This window comes from Haliaeetus leucocephalus, unplaced genomic scaffold, assembly GCF_000737465.1.
Source record: "Haliaeetus leucocephalus isolate CR32 unplaced genomic scaffold, Haliaeetus_leucocephalus-4.0 Scaffold0, whole genome shotgun sequence".
NCBI lineage: Eukaryota > Metazoa > Chordata > Aves > Accipitriformes > Accipitridae > Haliaeetus > Haliaeetus leucocephalus.
Genome location: NW_010972436.1, coordinates 23,962,406 through 23,976,105, shown reverse-complemented (window position 1 = coordinate 23,976,105; position 13,700 = coordinate 23,962,406). Strand labels below are relative to the sequence as shown.

Genomic DNA, 13,700 nt, shown 5'->3' with positions numbered 1-13,700 from the left:
GACAGAGCGTTTTGTAATTATGCCCCTCGGCTACAACTCTCTGGCAATCCCAATCTGTGTTATTTAAAACAAAGCTGTTTCTTCTGTTCTTTAATTTCCTGTACCAATGCCAGCTTACAATGGTGATTACAGCCTGATGGATAGGTAGGTAGACTGATGCTTTTAACTTTTCTGAATCAATGACACTAATTTTATTGTGATCAATTGAACAGCATCCTGTTAGGCTCCTGTGGAGGATATTATATTTATGTAGCTTGCTGTTGTTGTTGCCCATCCCTGTGCATCAGAGGAGAGTGCAATCCTGTGAAATGCTTCCCCGAGGTAAAAGAAGCTAAAGAGTTTGCTAAAAAATCCGAAGGGGAAGGCTTAATATTATACATCGAAGATGCTTCAGCCAAATCTTAAGACTCCTTAAAAAAATCCTCAGAGGAAATGGTCTCAGTTGCAAAATAATATTCTCATATGAGACTCTTACACCTAAATTTCTGTAGAGTGTTTTTCTGGGAAGCAGCTTTTTGTTTTCCTCTCAGTGTTTTTAATGCGTTCCCATACCCCATGGGTTATCACTTTTGTTGGCTACAAAAGAGGGCGAGCAAGAATAAGGAGTTGAAATGTAGGATATTTTGTCTCAAGTGTCTAGTCTCTGTAAGAAGGATGCGAGCTAACAATAATAGCATCTTTGAGCTGAAGTTCATACTTTTCATGCTGAAGACACCTTGTTTGAATGCTCTTACACCTGAACATAATATTAGAGAACCGTGTACACTCACTGCAGAGTAAGACAGATCTTTTCGCACTAGCAATCTACTGCTGAGTGGAAAAGGTTTTAGAGACACATAAACACAGAATGAAACATGAAAAAATGCTAACTGTATTATAAACAGAAAATATTTGTCTTAGGTACCATTGCTCATTTTCACAGTCAGGGGAGTTGCACCTCCATGTCCTAGGGCTTTCCAAGCAGTTGTGGTGAAGTGCTTTGAGCAGTTGCTCTAATTTTCTTCTGCATCAAAACAGAGTTTCCCCAGGAAGCAACGCTGGCAGTGAACCTAAGAGTGACTTTGCAGCCTCTAATCTCGTGGTGCGAAGAGGTTCCTATGAAAATACAGCTAAGTGCAATGCTCCTAATATATCCTTTCTTTCAGACTCTCTTGTTCAAAATGGTGAAGAGATTAAGAGGAAAGTCTCTCTCTCTGTCACATTGAAATTAATGGCAAAATTTCTATTTTGCCTAAGATTTTAGGCAACTTATTCTGGATGAAACCTCATTTCCAACCAACTGCACTGTCTAGGCTTAAGTTCACCATTCGTGTAATCACCATCCAGTTTCTCACAGCTGTATTCAGATGTTTTAGTCATTAGTGATGTTAAAATATGAGTGATGAGACTTGGAACTGGTCTTTTGTGGAAGACTAAGGAAAGGCTGTTCACCTCTGGACATGATCACTTAGTTTCCAGCCAAGCACAGTAGGTGAGAGCAGTCATTTTTCTCATGGCAAAAGGAATAAGCCTTACAAAAATTTTCATGTCCTGTCTGGACATGATGTCTTAGCGCAAGCAAGTGGAAAGGGTTTCCTTCTCAGGAACCCAGAGGATCCATTTCTCAGAGCTCTTGAGCAGTGTCAGCAGCACGTCACAGGCACTGAAGGCTGTCTGCAGCAGCAGATCAGAGGCAGAAATCTCATGTCTCTATGGCAGAGAGTGACAGCAGATGCTGCCTTTGGGAGAGAGGAGATTTCGTGAAAAGGCTGCCTTGAAAAAGGACATGGATATAGAAGGGAGATTCAGTGTGCATCTGCGTATTTTAGGGGAAAAAACCCTGAGATTTCTGTGTTTTGTTCTCTTCTAACTCAGTAACGTTACTGTAATTTTTATTCAAATGTGGCTCTTACCAGGAAACAATAGGTAGTCAAAGTAGGAAAGATCTAGAAGGAGGCATTTCGAGGCTGGCAGGGAAAAAAATTAGAAGTGGCTCTTCTTCTTTCTCTGTGAGCTATAGTTACTATTGTCTAAATTCTCAACTGATATAAACTAACTTGGCTCTACCTAAGGTGACAGAATCACTTCTTACATTCTCACTTGTGTGTTACATTTAATTCATTAAACATCAACGGTTCCTTTTCATTTTTATTGCTTTTTCTGAAGAGTACTGCAAACAAGGATATGCACACATTTTGCAATGCTTCAGCACTCTTTTTTTCAGCGTTCAAAGCAGACTTAAAAATTTGTGCTTGACTAATGATATTAAATTAAGCTTCTTATAGTGTTGTCGAATGTCTAACATTGGTGGCTGACACCATAGATTCGTGTAACTTCAAAACCTATAACAATTTTTTCTCATCTCAACATGCAATACAAGTTTGCTATCCTGTGCTGTAGAGATTTGATTTATATGAGTATAAAATTGATATTTAAAAAAAAATAATCCTTGATTTTCACACTGAGACACACTCCGCTTTCTCAGGAGTCAATTTCTTTTTTGGGTGGCATTTTAAAAATTACTTTGCATTATTTATATTACTGCTTTGCATTTCAATTTGTGGCAATATACGGCTTCGGTAAAAAACAGCAGTGTTTGAAACACTCTGTGGGTTTTTGCTGGGAGAAAAAAGTTAAAAGCTGTACACATTGGACACACTCTACATGACTGATGACATGTCTAAAATGGCTGGATATTACAGTAATCATCCTATCTGAAGGCAGTTCAGAAAACCTTGATTTCTCCATCTGACAGGCAGAACATCAAGCTCACCATCTGCCAGGGCAGAGGGTGTTGCTCTGTTTTCAAAACACTGCCTGGAAGTTGGTGTCTCTCAGTGTCTCTGATCTCTGACAAAGTGCTTTCACAATCCCTCCTGTTCCAAACATCCCTAGTTGTGTCAGCTAGAATTTGCACCAAATCGTACCAGGTTCATTGCTATCTATCTATCTGAAGCATAAGGAGAACAGAGAGAGCTGGCATTACTGCAAGTTCTCCTGAAGTCTGCTTCTCCAGATAGTTAGATGGTTCCCACCTAACAAATTCCCAAATAATGTAGAGCTCCAGGATGCTGGCAACGTCCTCGATCTCATATTCTTGTCCTTTACATAGAGTGGTAAGCCTTTGCATATCACTCTGTGTATTCAGTTTCTGATGGGTCATATCTTATGCTTGGGAAGCAGCTTGTGATATGCAAGAGGTGTGGGATCTTTTGATTAATCATATTGCACCGTTCTGGGAAAGAGGGTGGCTCATTGACCTGGGATCTCTTCTACCTTGTGTTTCACCTGGTGATGCAATTCAGTACTTCCATAGTACCACTGAGAGCATTCTTTTTCTATTCTGGCATATGGGGCTGGAAAATTACTTGTCAAGAGTCTCAAAGTTTAATAAGAGCCAGTGATATTCATGCTGTCTGCATGCCATTTAATTTGTGAGTCTGCAAGACACACAAGGAAAACATTTTCCTGGCAGAAACAGAAAAAATGTTGTGACCCCAGACTACGGCGGTGAGTGGAACAAAGGGCTGGGTTTCTTAGATTAAAGATTTAGTCCTTGCAGGGGGTGAGCGCAAGGTCAGGCATAGTAAGCAATCGGGAAGGTGCTCAGATGGCGCACGCTGGTGTCGTCCAGCCAGTGTCAGACTACGTAACCAGAAAAGCAGGTTCACCATCACAGTATTACCCACAACTATTACAGGAGACACTGCATTTATGATTCTTAATTAGGATTAAGTGCCAAGAGACATCATATTTAAGCACCAAAGTCCTGCTTATACACCTAATTGTGGTCTGTTCCAAATATCTGAAATGCTAGGTGCTCATTTGCCATTGAAGCTCAAGCTATGGTTACCATTTTCCAGTTAGCCTTTCAAAGGAAAAATAAGATTGCAAAGATCTTTGGTATTGTGAAGTTAGCATCCACCTGTGTTCTTACCCAGTGAGGAATTTACCATTGAGGATTTATACTCTTAACCAAGAGAATTCCATGTGTTCCCCTGGAAATCAGTTTCTCCATGCTGAAGCCACCTATGATGCATTTCATGTATTGTCTTTCATGTTTTGCAGCACGTGCCCTGAGGGATATATATGTCTGAAGGCCGGGGAAAATCCTGACCATGGTTACACAAGCTTTGATACTTTTGGCTGGGCCTTTCTCTCTTTGTTCCGTCTAATGACTCAAGATTGTTGGGAACGTCTTTATCAACAGGTATGAGATTGTTTTATTACTGTTAAAAATATAAAATAAACACGTTTCCTTGTTACAGTTATATATCCAATAATTAAAGACAAGAAAGAATTGCTGGTTATTAGGTAAACAGTGCTCTTAGTGTTCTGGAGAAGATCCATCTTTTCTTTTCTTAGGAGTGATGATACCAGAAGACATTATGCTGGGTGTTTGGGGAAAGGGCGAAAAATTGGTACCGAAAGACACTTTGAATGGGTAATTCAGCTGAATCTAAATGAAGTTAACCACTTGAGAAAGATCACCACGTCACCATATAATGATTTTCTGGGGGGCTGGTGTAACATGAACTAATCTTTGGAGTCCAGCTCAGAAAAAGGCTAGAGAAGCAGCTGTGTACTTGGCAGATCTGGTTTTGCAAGGCACAATAATGAACACGAATTCAGCAAATGGTAAGACTACCTGGTACCTTTCAGTTCTCTCTGCTGCAAACTTTTCATCATGGACACCTGACAGCCAGAGGCACAAATGGAGTCAGAGTCAACTTGCAGTTGTGTGCAAGGTGTGCTAGGTAAATCCTCATTTTAGCGTGCATTTCCTGAAATGTATGCGAACTCTGAAGAACTACATATGGTAGTTTGGTGCTGAAGGACATACTCTGTCCGTGAAGCCACTGAAGATTTACTTCTGCATCTCAAAATTGCCCAAACCAGAACATGCTCATAAGGAAATCAAGGGAGTTAGTGCTGACAGATACTACTCTGAAGGTACTGAGGCAGACATTTTTGAAGGTACCGGGGATTTCAGCTTCACATGCAGCCAGTTATACAATTTCATTTCAGGAAAATGTAAAACAATGAAACCGAAGTTTCTTTAAACTATATTCACTTACTTGGCCCACAGCTGTATGTACAACTCTGGAAGACTGAAAGTGTCACGGCAAATAAGGGTGAATGTCACTCCCTTTTATTATTTGACCTTATAATAACACACAGTGGTTTCTATCACTAGCATCAAGTCATTGACCATGGGACATATCTGTAATATAAGCTCAGCCTGTTAACCTAAACTCCAGTTAGGCCTATAAATCTGGTGAAGAACCAGGCGATACAGTCAATGGTCCCAAGGTTTGTTTCTCCTTATACCAAGGCAGATGTCTAAATAACATTCAGATGAGTTACGCCCTGAAAGTATCTTTTTCTCCCCACTGACTGTAAAGGACCTAGACTGTAGACATCTGAAGGGATACAACATGAATCCTGCTTGGAAAGTTTCTATGCACTGGACAAAAATAAATTGAGCTGTGTGGGGGAAGCTTTCACTGCAACTGATCATAAGATTATTTATTCTAAAAGAAAACCAGTGGAGATATTTGGTAAACAAAGAAAGCATTCTTGATTTAGAAATTAATTTTCCTGCAAGGCACGTAATTTTTGACTAAGGTATAAAAATTTATTGGTGAGAAGATTATTTCCTTGCATGTGGTTGTCATTTGTCATCAAAGGGATTCTGTTTGGGCTATTAACAAAGGCTTAATTCAATTATATTGTAAATCTAATTTTTTTTTCTTTAAAAAAAATTGTAAACAAGTGTTAGTGATTTTACTTTTGTGCTTACAGACTCTCAGATCTGCTGGGAAGATCTACATGCTTTTTTTTATGCTGGTCATCTTTTTGGGCTCATTTTATCTGGTCAACCTGATTCTGGCTGTTGTGGCCATGGCATATGAAGAGCAGAATCAAGCCACTATTGCTGAAACAGAGGAGAAGGAAAGAAAGTTTCGGGAAGCCATGGAGATGTTAAAGAAAGAGCAGGAGGTCAGTAAACTATGTGATATGATTAGCCTTGGGTAACTTGAACAGATGGTACCTTGAGATTCACATTCTCTTTATTTTACATTTATGTGATAACCAAAGTAAGACTTTGCTTGAAAGCAGCTTAACGTTTATTGTCCTGGACAGAGTTATTACAATTCTCTCTAAAGGAAAAATGATGGCTCTTCCTGCTAGCATTGGGCCATTTAGGGTTTACATATCCAGAGTTGTACTGGTCTAACTGTACCACATATGCCAGCAGAGGAATTTATATTGGTTGGCATATAAGACATTTTAATGATGGTATAACTACATCTGCATTTGAGCAAAACCCAGCTATTTTGGTAGCTCAGCCATAGCCCCAGCTGAACTTTCTTCCACCACCACTTTAGCTCATGTTCATTTCCTCACTGTCTCATTCAAACTGCCATGAACCTCCAGCCGTCCGATAATGAAGATAAAGGTGTAGGATAACCTCTTTGAAGCACATACGACTTCATTCCTGAACAAGTAAACAGGCAGATCTTGAGGCTAAACTTTGCAAATTATGCAAAGGATATGGATTTAATGTTATGTCATAAGTTTAAACAAAACAGGGGGGCCAAATGGTGGATGCAGCCATATAGCCTTAATAACACTAGTTAATTTGCATGTGGTTTGTGTGGGGTAGAAAGTCTTTGTTAAACAGCTGAAGAGAACATTTTAGGTGCTGTGAACAAGAAGACAATAAGAAAATTAGTCTGAAATAACACGTAGCAGTGTAGTTCAGAGAAATAAATCCTCAATACACAATATAAACTAGTATACATAATTTTCTTTTGGGTACATATAGCTTCAGGGTCTGATCCAAAGCCCATTTAAATCCTTGGAAAGAAAATAGAAAATGCAATTCACCCTTGACAAAGTGCTAGTAGAGGCTTATACATCGTTTAAGTCCTTTTAAAGATCCTCTTTGATGGTTTAAGTAATAGGTAAATGCAATTTAGTCCATGTACAGGCACTTTGAACAGAGTAACTTTCTGCTGTAACCTAAGGGAGCAAACTGAGCTCCAACTCGTACCTATTTTATACAAATTTTCATGTGTTTTGACTCCAGCTGAGCTCTTCCTAATAACAGCCAACTTTGGTAGCCCCAGCTATAATTAAAGATATTTAAGAATTTCCTTTTGAAGGCTTTGATTTCAGTTAAGCCTGTATGTACACAAAAAAGGAACATTAAGCCCTGAAAGTCAGAATGTGTCAAAATGAAGGTTGCTCGTGAAAACTTAAATTGTTCCCATTTATCTATATGCTTTATAACATAGTCTTGTCTTCAGCCAACCATGTCTCATTTTTCCTGTGCCCTATTCAGTACAAAGGGTGGACAGTGCATGACTCAAGAGCAGCTCTTCGCTTTCTCATCATTTGTTCTGTAGCCTTAGGCCAGCTGGAGCAGACTTCCCGACTCAGGCATTCAAAGGCTGCTTCAAAGACAAAATGACTAACCTCCTCAGAGGTTTTTCAGTGCCTCTTGTCTCTGCTCAGGCTCTGTGTGCTTCAAAAATACTCATTTGTATTTGTAATACTCCTGGAGAATTATCCTAATCTTATCAAAAGGAAATTTCGGAGTGTAGCGATTGGTGTCCGTCGTGTCACTAGTGAAGACCAGTAATTCTGCAAATCAACCCCTGACATCTCAGATTAGACATCTGGAAGAAGAGGCTCAGGAAAGTGAATTGGGTGGATGCACCATATAGCTTCCAGATGTCCTTCTGGGGTGTCTCGCCCCAGTCAGAGCTACTCAGTTTTAATCTTGTTCTCCAAGCCTTCATCAAGATCTTGGTTTTGACTTTCTTACTGTACCTCAAGTCCTATCTCCTGCATAATCCCCATGTCAGCGCTCGTGTGAGCTAAGCTTTTCTCCCATCCTTCAGCCACCACCCGTCCTCGCCAGACACGTGGGGTCCCACGCGCCTTTCCTGCCCCTGGGAGTTACCGCGGTGGGTTATGGCTTCCAATGCCTGAGGGGCAGGACGTGGTCCAGCCACAGGAACCCAACCAGAAAGGGTAAATAGGCAGCATGTGGGCACATCCTCCATGCCCGGAGAAACAATTTAGTCCAAATCCTTTTTCAATAACTTAAAAAGGTACGCAGGGCAGAAGCATTTCGACCCAAGCAATGGGTAAGAAAAAGCCAGGAAACTGAAAATTAGCTTATTTTGCAGCAAGAGTACAGCATGCTTAGTAGCACAGCCTACAATATTTTCTAGATTGATAAAATATGACGGCAATCAGAAAGGAAAACTGAAAGTCTTTAGATCAGCTTTTACACTGTGCAGTATAAAGAGAGCACAAATATAATTGATAGGCCTGCTTGAAGACTATCAGTCAATTTACACAATTGGTCTAACACATTCCTAAACCTGAATTTAACACCAAAAGACTTGCTGAATCTTTATGAAGAGAAAGCACTTCAGCATAGCAATTAAATCAATTGGCTCAAAAAAAAAAAAAAAAAAAAAACAGCCTAGACCAGTGTCTGAGCCCTCCTCCTCTCTACTCTAAGCAGCTTGCTCATGAAAGATATTTCCCACAGGAATTAAGTTTTGTTGTGCTCTCAGCTTGATAGAGCTACCGCTACTCCTTGAAATACATGATTGATTCTTTACACGACTGTTAAGTGCCTTCACTTTCCTTGGACTGATGCCTGTGGGAGGAAGGGAGTATTTTGCTGCAGAGAGCTGATTGCCTGTTTGATTCTAGTGGCTTACTGACAATAGCATTGAGGATTCATCCATTTCTCCTGTTCTTGGGAATCTGGAGAGGCTTTTTTTTTTTCTTTTTTTGTAATTCACTCGCTTTATCTATTTCGGCTGGGAGCTCTGCAAATGGACTTGTCTCCAGGCCACTGGTGTGGCTACCGCTGAGACGCTGGCACCTCCAAACCTGACCTCGTGCTTTGTGTTCAGAGCCCCCTCGCTCCATCCTGCCCGCACCAGGGATGGGGACTCGGCTTCCTCCTCGCACCTATCAATTCTTCCTCCTGGCTGCTCCTTTGCTTCCAAGGCTGTGGCTTTGTGGGCTCAGGCTTTCGCTTTCGGCTTCTGCAGTTTTTCTAGCAGTTGGTCTGTTATCGGTCAGCTCCTGCAGCGATCCCACCAGATAGCCAGCCCAGCACCGAAGCACACGGCAAAGCAAAGTCCACCTTATCTTCAGTTAAGCCCACGGTTTTCTTTTTGCATCTCTGATTAGAGCTGCCTGCTCTGCTGCTCGGGATAAGTGTTTACAAAAACGTGCCAGCTGAATTGCCTGCTGTTCCTCGCATCCCTCTGTGACAGGGGAGGAAAAATCCTGGCAGCCAGCTTGGCTGCCCTCCTGTCCAGCCCTCCCAGTTCAAGGGGCTGAAGTCCAGGGGGGGCTTATTCTGAGGTTCCCCAGCTTGAGATTTTTTTTAGCTGGCACCAGAAGTGTTACTCCAGAGATGTGTGCACAGTGTACACCTGCAGGTGTATGCACACAGGCTGTTCCTCTCTTGAAATGTCAAAGGATCTTGCATGTGAGCTCTATATAAATCACATTATCTTATGCAGCTATTCCTAATGCTCCATCATAGGATCTGGGTGGCAGACCTGCAAGTGTGCATTTGTACTAGGAATGTGTCTCGCTTGTTGTTTCTTTTCCTATGGCTAAATATAGAGGTTAGAAACACATTAAGACCAGTTCCAGCCACGTGAGATAGTTTTCTGATTAATGGCCACCTGAAATTTTTAATTTATCTCCTAAACAACCTTTAAACTTAAAATGAGAAATAATTGCTGAGCAGAGTAATTATTAGTTCTCACTGAGATCCTTAACTCAAATAATAAATTTTACACCTTCTACCATCTTCTGTTTTAGGCACTAGCTGCTAAAGGAATTGATTCAATGTCTCTTAGTTCATTGGAAATGTCACCTTTGTCATCCAAAAATGCCAAGGAAAGAAGAAATAAGCGAAAGAAAAAGAAATCTTTGGGAGCAGAAGAGTATGGGGAAGACCAAAGGAATCCCAAATGTGACTATGACGATGGTCAGAGGAGAATGGTAAGCCATGGTCTGAAACGTCACTTACTCCACACTGCACTTTTCTGGATAGGCCAGGCTCTGAGTAGGCAATTTAAGCTGAAACTTTCAGCTTTGAAGAAGAATCAGATGATACTTAATGTCATAACTGACCTGCAGACAGTCTGTGTTAGAACAGTGGAAAGAAATTTGTTACCACTTTATTTTCAAAATGAATTAAAAATGCCCATTAAACATTCTTACGAATCTATTTTGTTTCAATTTTTTTTGCCTTTTTTTCACTTCAAGATTACCCACAGTCTGTTTTATTTCCTGACTTTAATTTCATTCATCTGATTATATCTATCCTATCCCTACTAGAGATAAAAAATTCTTAGAAAAAACCTGCAAAGCTCAAAAGGCAAAGGGAGGAGGAGAAAGCGAGGAAACTTGTCTCTGAGGGCTTTTTAAATGCTATGCAAAGACATTATTAATATTTTTATATTCCTTTGCTAGTTGCCTTCAAGTCAAAACTTTGTGGCACTTGTTTCTACTTTCTACTGCAGGGAAAAAAATAGTGAGACTGTTGTTAAATAGGGTTTTATGTAAATGTTACTGACATGCATGAATATGAATCTGCACACGCTGTATGTATCAAATGATCATAAATAGCTTCAGATAATTTGTCTTTGCTTAACTGAGGGCAAAGTTTAAATCAGTTTATTCTGTTTTTCTGAATAGCCATGTAATGGGCTAAGTCTTTTTACATTTTGTTGTCAGTGAATTTAGGGATATTTGGCAGCCATAAAAAGCTCATAAAAAACATGTAAGTGATGTAAGTAAATGTGACCAATTAATGACTCCCCAGCTCACAAAATTTACACAGAGCTGGATTTCTGTAAATGACATGTATTTTTTAACCTTATAGTTTTTGTTGTTGTCTCATTGGTCGAGCGGGTTGCGTTACAAATTACACCTTTGTTAAAGCTAGAATTGCTCTTTAGCTCCATTCTGGATGGGTTTCAAGGCACCACATACCAGAATGACCGTGGATTGGAGCTGTGCATTGCCAGTTTGTTTCTTAGATTAATATTTCTTGTTTTCACTTTTCGCCCCTGGATGTCACATGCATGAGAAACATGGGAGACACATTTCAAAGCTTATAGTAAATCTTCTCTGCAAGGCTGTGTCTGGCATGGTTGGAGGGAGTAAGGCTGAGTCATCATTCAGATGCAATCTGAGCAGCTGGAAGTATGTTGCCATCAGAAATCAGTCTCAATGACTGTGCCATGGAAACCCAGGCATGGATTTTTGACCAGTTAAAATTTGGTAGCAATCCAAACGGGCTGGTTTTAGTTAGAAGGGGCCTGGTTTTTGTACTCTTCCTTGTACCAGTGGCACAACATAGCATCATTACGTAACTCAGTGGTGTAAGCTACAGTGCGAAATGAAATCAGGCTTCATTTTGTTTGTCTGGTTTGTGGATGCTGTGGAGATCTGACCTCTCTTCGTATATACTTGGCTCATGAGAAAGTTCTGAAGAAGCTGAAAATTCTGTACAGGCCATAAAATCAAAAGAATGTTCTGCCTAAATGCTCTTACTCCAATAATTTCCTCTTCAGATACAAGGGAAAGGGATAGACTTGAATTTCTTATGCATTTTCTGAACATCCTTTTTACTCTGCCAGGGTTTAGGTGTGTTTAGTCCTTGGCTACGTCTTACTGATGCCCTGTCAGAGTTGCACTCTCACTAGCTGATGTCAGAGTGGATCGTCAAGGCTGATATTTGAGTGTGAGGGAGACTGCTGTCTGCGGAGGTTACCTACCCCTTAAAGCAACCATGTGCATTGGGATAATGATTTTACAAACTAATAAACCATATCCCTCTTCTTGCTCTTGTTTTGTTTTTTTCCTTTATCACCTTCTTCCGTCGTATTCTGCTTCTTCTTCTTCCCTCTTCTTCTCATTTTCCCTGCAGTTCATTTCCTGCCCTATTTCTTTATCTCTTCTTCTCCCACTGCAACGTTCCTTCCCTAGCTGTTATGAAGATGTGTGATAATGCAGTAAACTGGAGCTGGATCCCCTTCCCTGCTCCTGTCTTCCACTCCTCGTGCTGCCTTCCCAGGTCCTTTGGCACTTATCAGATGGGGGGGAGTAGAAGCAAAAGAAGTATCACGCTACGAGGTGAATGCCACCTTGACCCTTCCTATATCAGTACCTCTTTAACTGTCAAGTGTTAGACAAATACCGAATAGCTAGGAATGACTATTCAACCTCTTAACTTTATGAAGGTTGAATACGTGTAATTAAGTCTTTCTCTAAAGCACTTGATTTAAAATGGAACTTACTGCTCTCCCCAGACCCTCCTCGCTCCTGAAAACATGTTGCAAAATGTTGTTTCTCTTTCCCCTTTTTCCTTTCTGGGGGTTTCTAGACTCTCCTTGGCATTAGTTATGGTCCCAGTGCAAACTTGGTGAAGCGCAGAACCAGCCACGGAAGCATATTCAGTTTCCGACTCCGTGGCAGAGACACTGGCTCCGAAACAGATTTTGCCGATGATGAGATCAGCACTGCTGGGGAAAATGAAAGCCACCGGGGCTCTCTCTTAATTCCAAGATCTGGGAGGCGTCCGAGCGTGCAAAGTCAAGTGAGCCATAGTTCTCACCCTACTACTCCCAACTACACCCAGACGGGCAAAAGGAACAGCTCAGTGGATTGCAATGGTGTGGTTTCCCTGATAGGAGGAGGCACCGGGGCACTCAACCCAGACCCTACTTCTCCTGCAGGGTTACTGCTCCCCCCAGTTATTATGGAAAAACCTGGGACAGGCGACCTGGTGAGTACTTTATAACTTTTGTATGTGATTCACGCTCTTGTTACCTTCTAAATGTTGTTGGAGTTTGCTGTAATTTATTTACGCGATACGCAGTCTACAGTGAGAAACCCGGACCCACCATCCTAGGCAGGGTGGGAAGATGACGGGCCAACTCACACAGCAACGTGTGTCTAGTGCCACGTAAGAGAGGTTCATAATATTCTGGTGAGACTTACTCCTCAAAGCTGGCTGGAGGCAAATACCTAAATCTTGGGTTTGATATGATTTTTGTTTTCTTGTAGGGACATCTCTTAAGTTGGTTTCTTTTGACATTTGAATATCTGGCATTGTCCGGTGGGTAGATGATGAGGTGTTTAAAATGATTCAGTGTGAGTCTTACCATCTTGAGACTGCGTTTTCTCCCACTGGTTGCTGTCTGTTTGCATCTAACCTCTGGTCTTCCGCATAGCTGTTTGTGGAGGGCTGTTCTTACAGTCCAAAGGTAGTTCCCAGAAGGGTTTAGCATCCAGTTCAAATAACACCCAGGAAAGATGAGCAGACGATCAACAGAGACTTCAAGCCTTTTGCAGATTGCCAGGATCTTTGTTGCAAAGCACCACTGCTGCAAAATATTTGATAAGGCTGTAAATAAAACTATTAAGACTGATACCATTAGGACCCAAGCACAAATTCGCTTGGAAAACCGTGAGATGGTGTTTTGGAAATAGCTGCTACACAGGCAGGGCAATTTGGACACCTTGCCAGTTTGATATGATGGGAATTTATCTCTTTTAATGTAGATAATCTACGTTGGAGCTCATCACTCTCAACAGTCTTTCAAGCAATGGAGGTCTAGTCCTTAACAATCAGTGTGGGAGGACTTATTTAA

The 13,700-nt window shown here is 41.0% G+C and overlaps 1 protein-coding gene across 2 annotated transcripts in view; it reads left to right on the top strand.

Annotated features, from left to right (window-relative positions):
• SCN5A (sodium channel, voltage-gated, type V, alpha subunit) overlaps positions 1-13,700 on the top strand; it is a 174,672-nt gene that overhangs the window by 48,712 nt on the left and 112,260 nt on the right. For both annotated transcript variants that reach the window (XM_010561013.1, XM_010561020.1), the window contains exons 8-11: positions 4,048-4,189; positions 5,785-5,982; positions 9,856-10,038; positions 12,431-12,832. In XM_010561013.1, the coding sequence (XP_010559315.1) occupies positions 4,048-4,189; positions 5,785-5,982; positions 9,856-10,038; positions 12,431-12,832 (925 nt within the window). The remainder of the gene's footprint in view (positions 1-4,047; positions 4,190-5,784; positions 5,983-9,855; positions 10,039-12,430; positions 12,833-13,700) is intronic.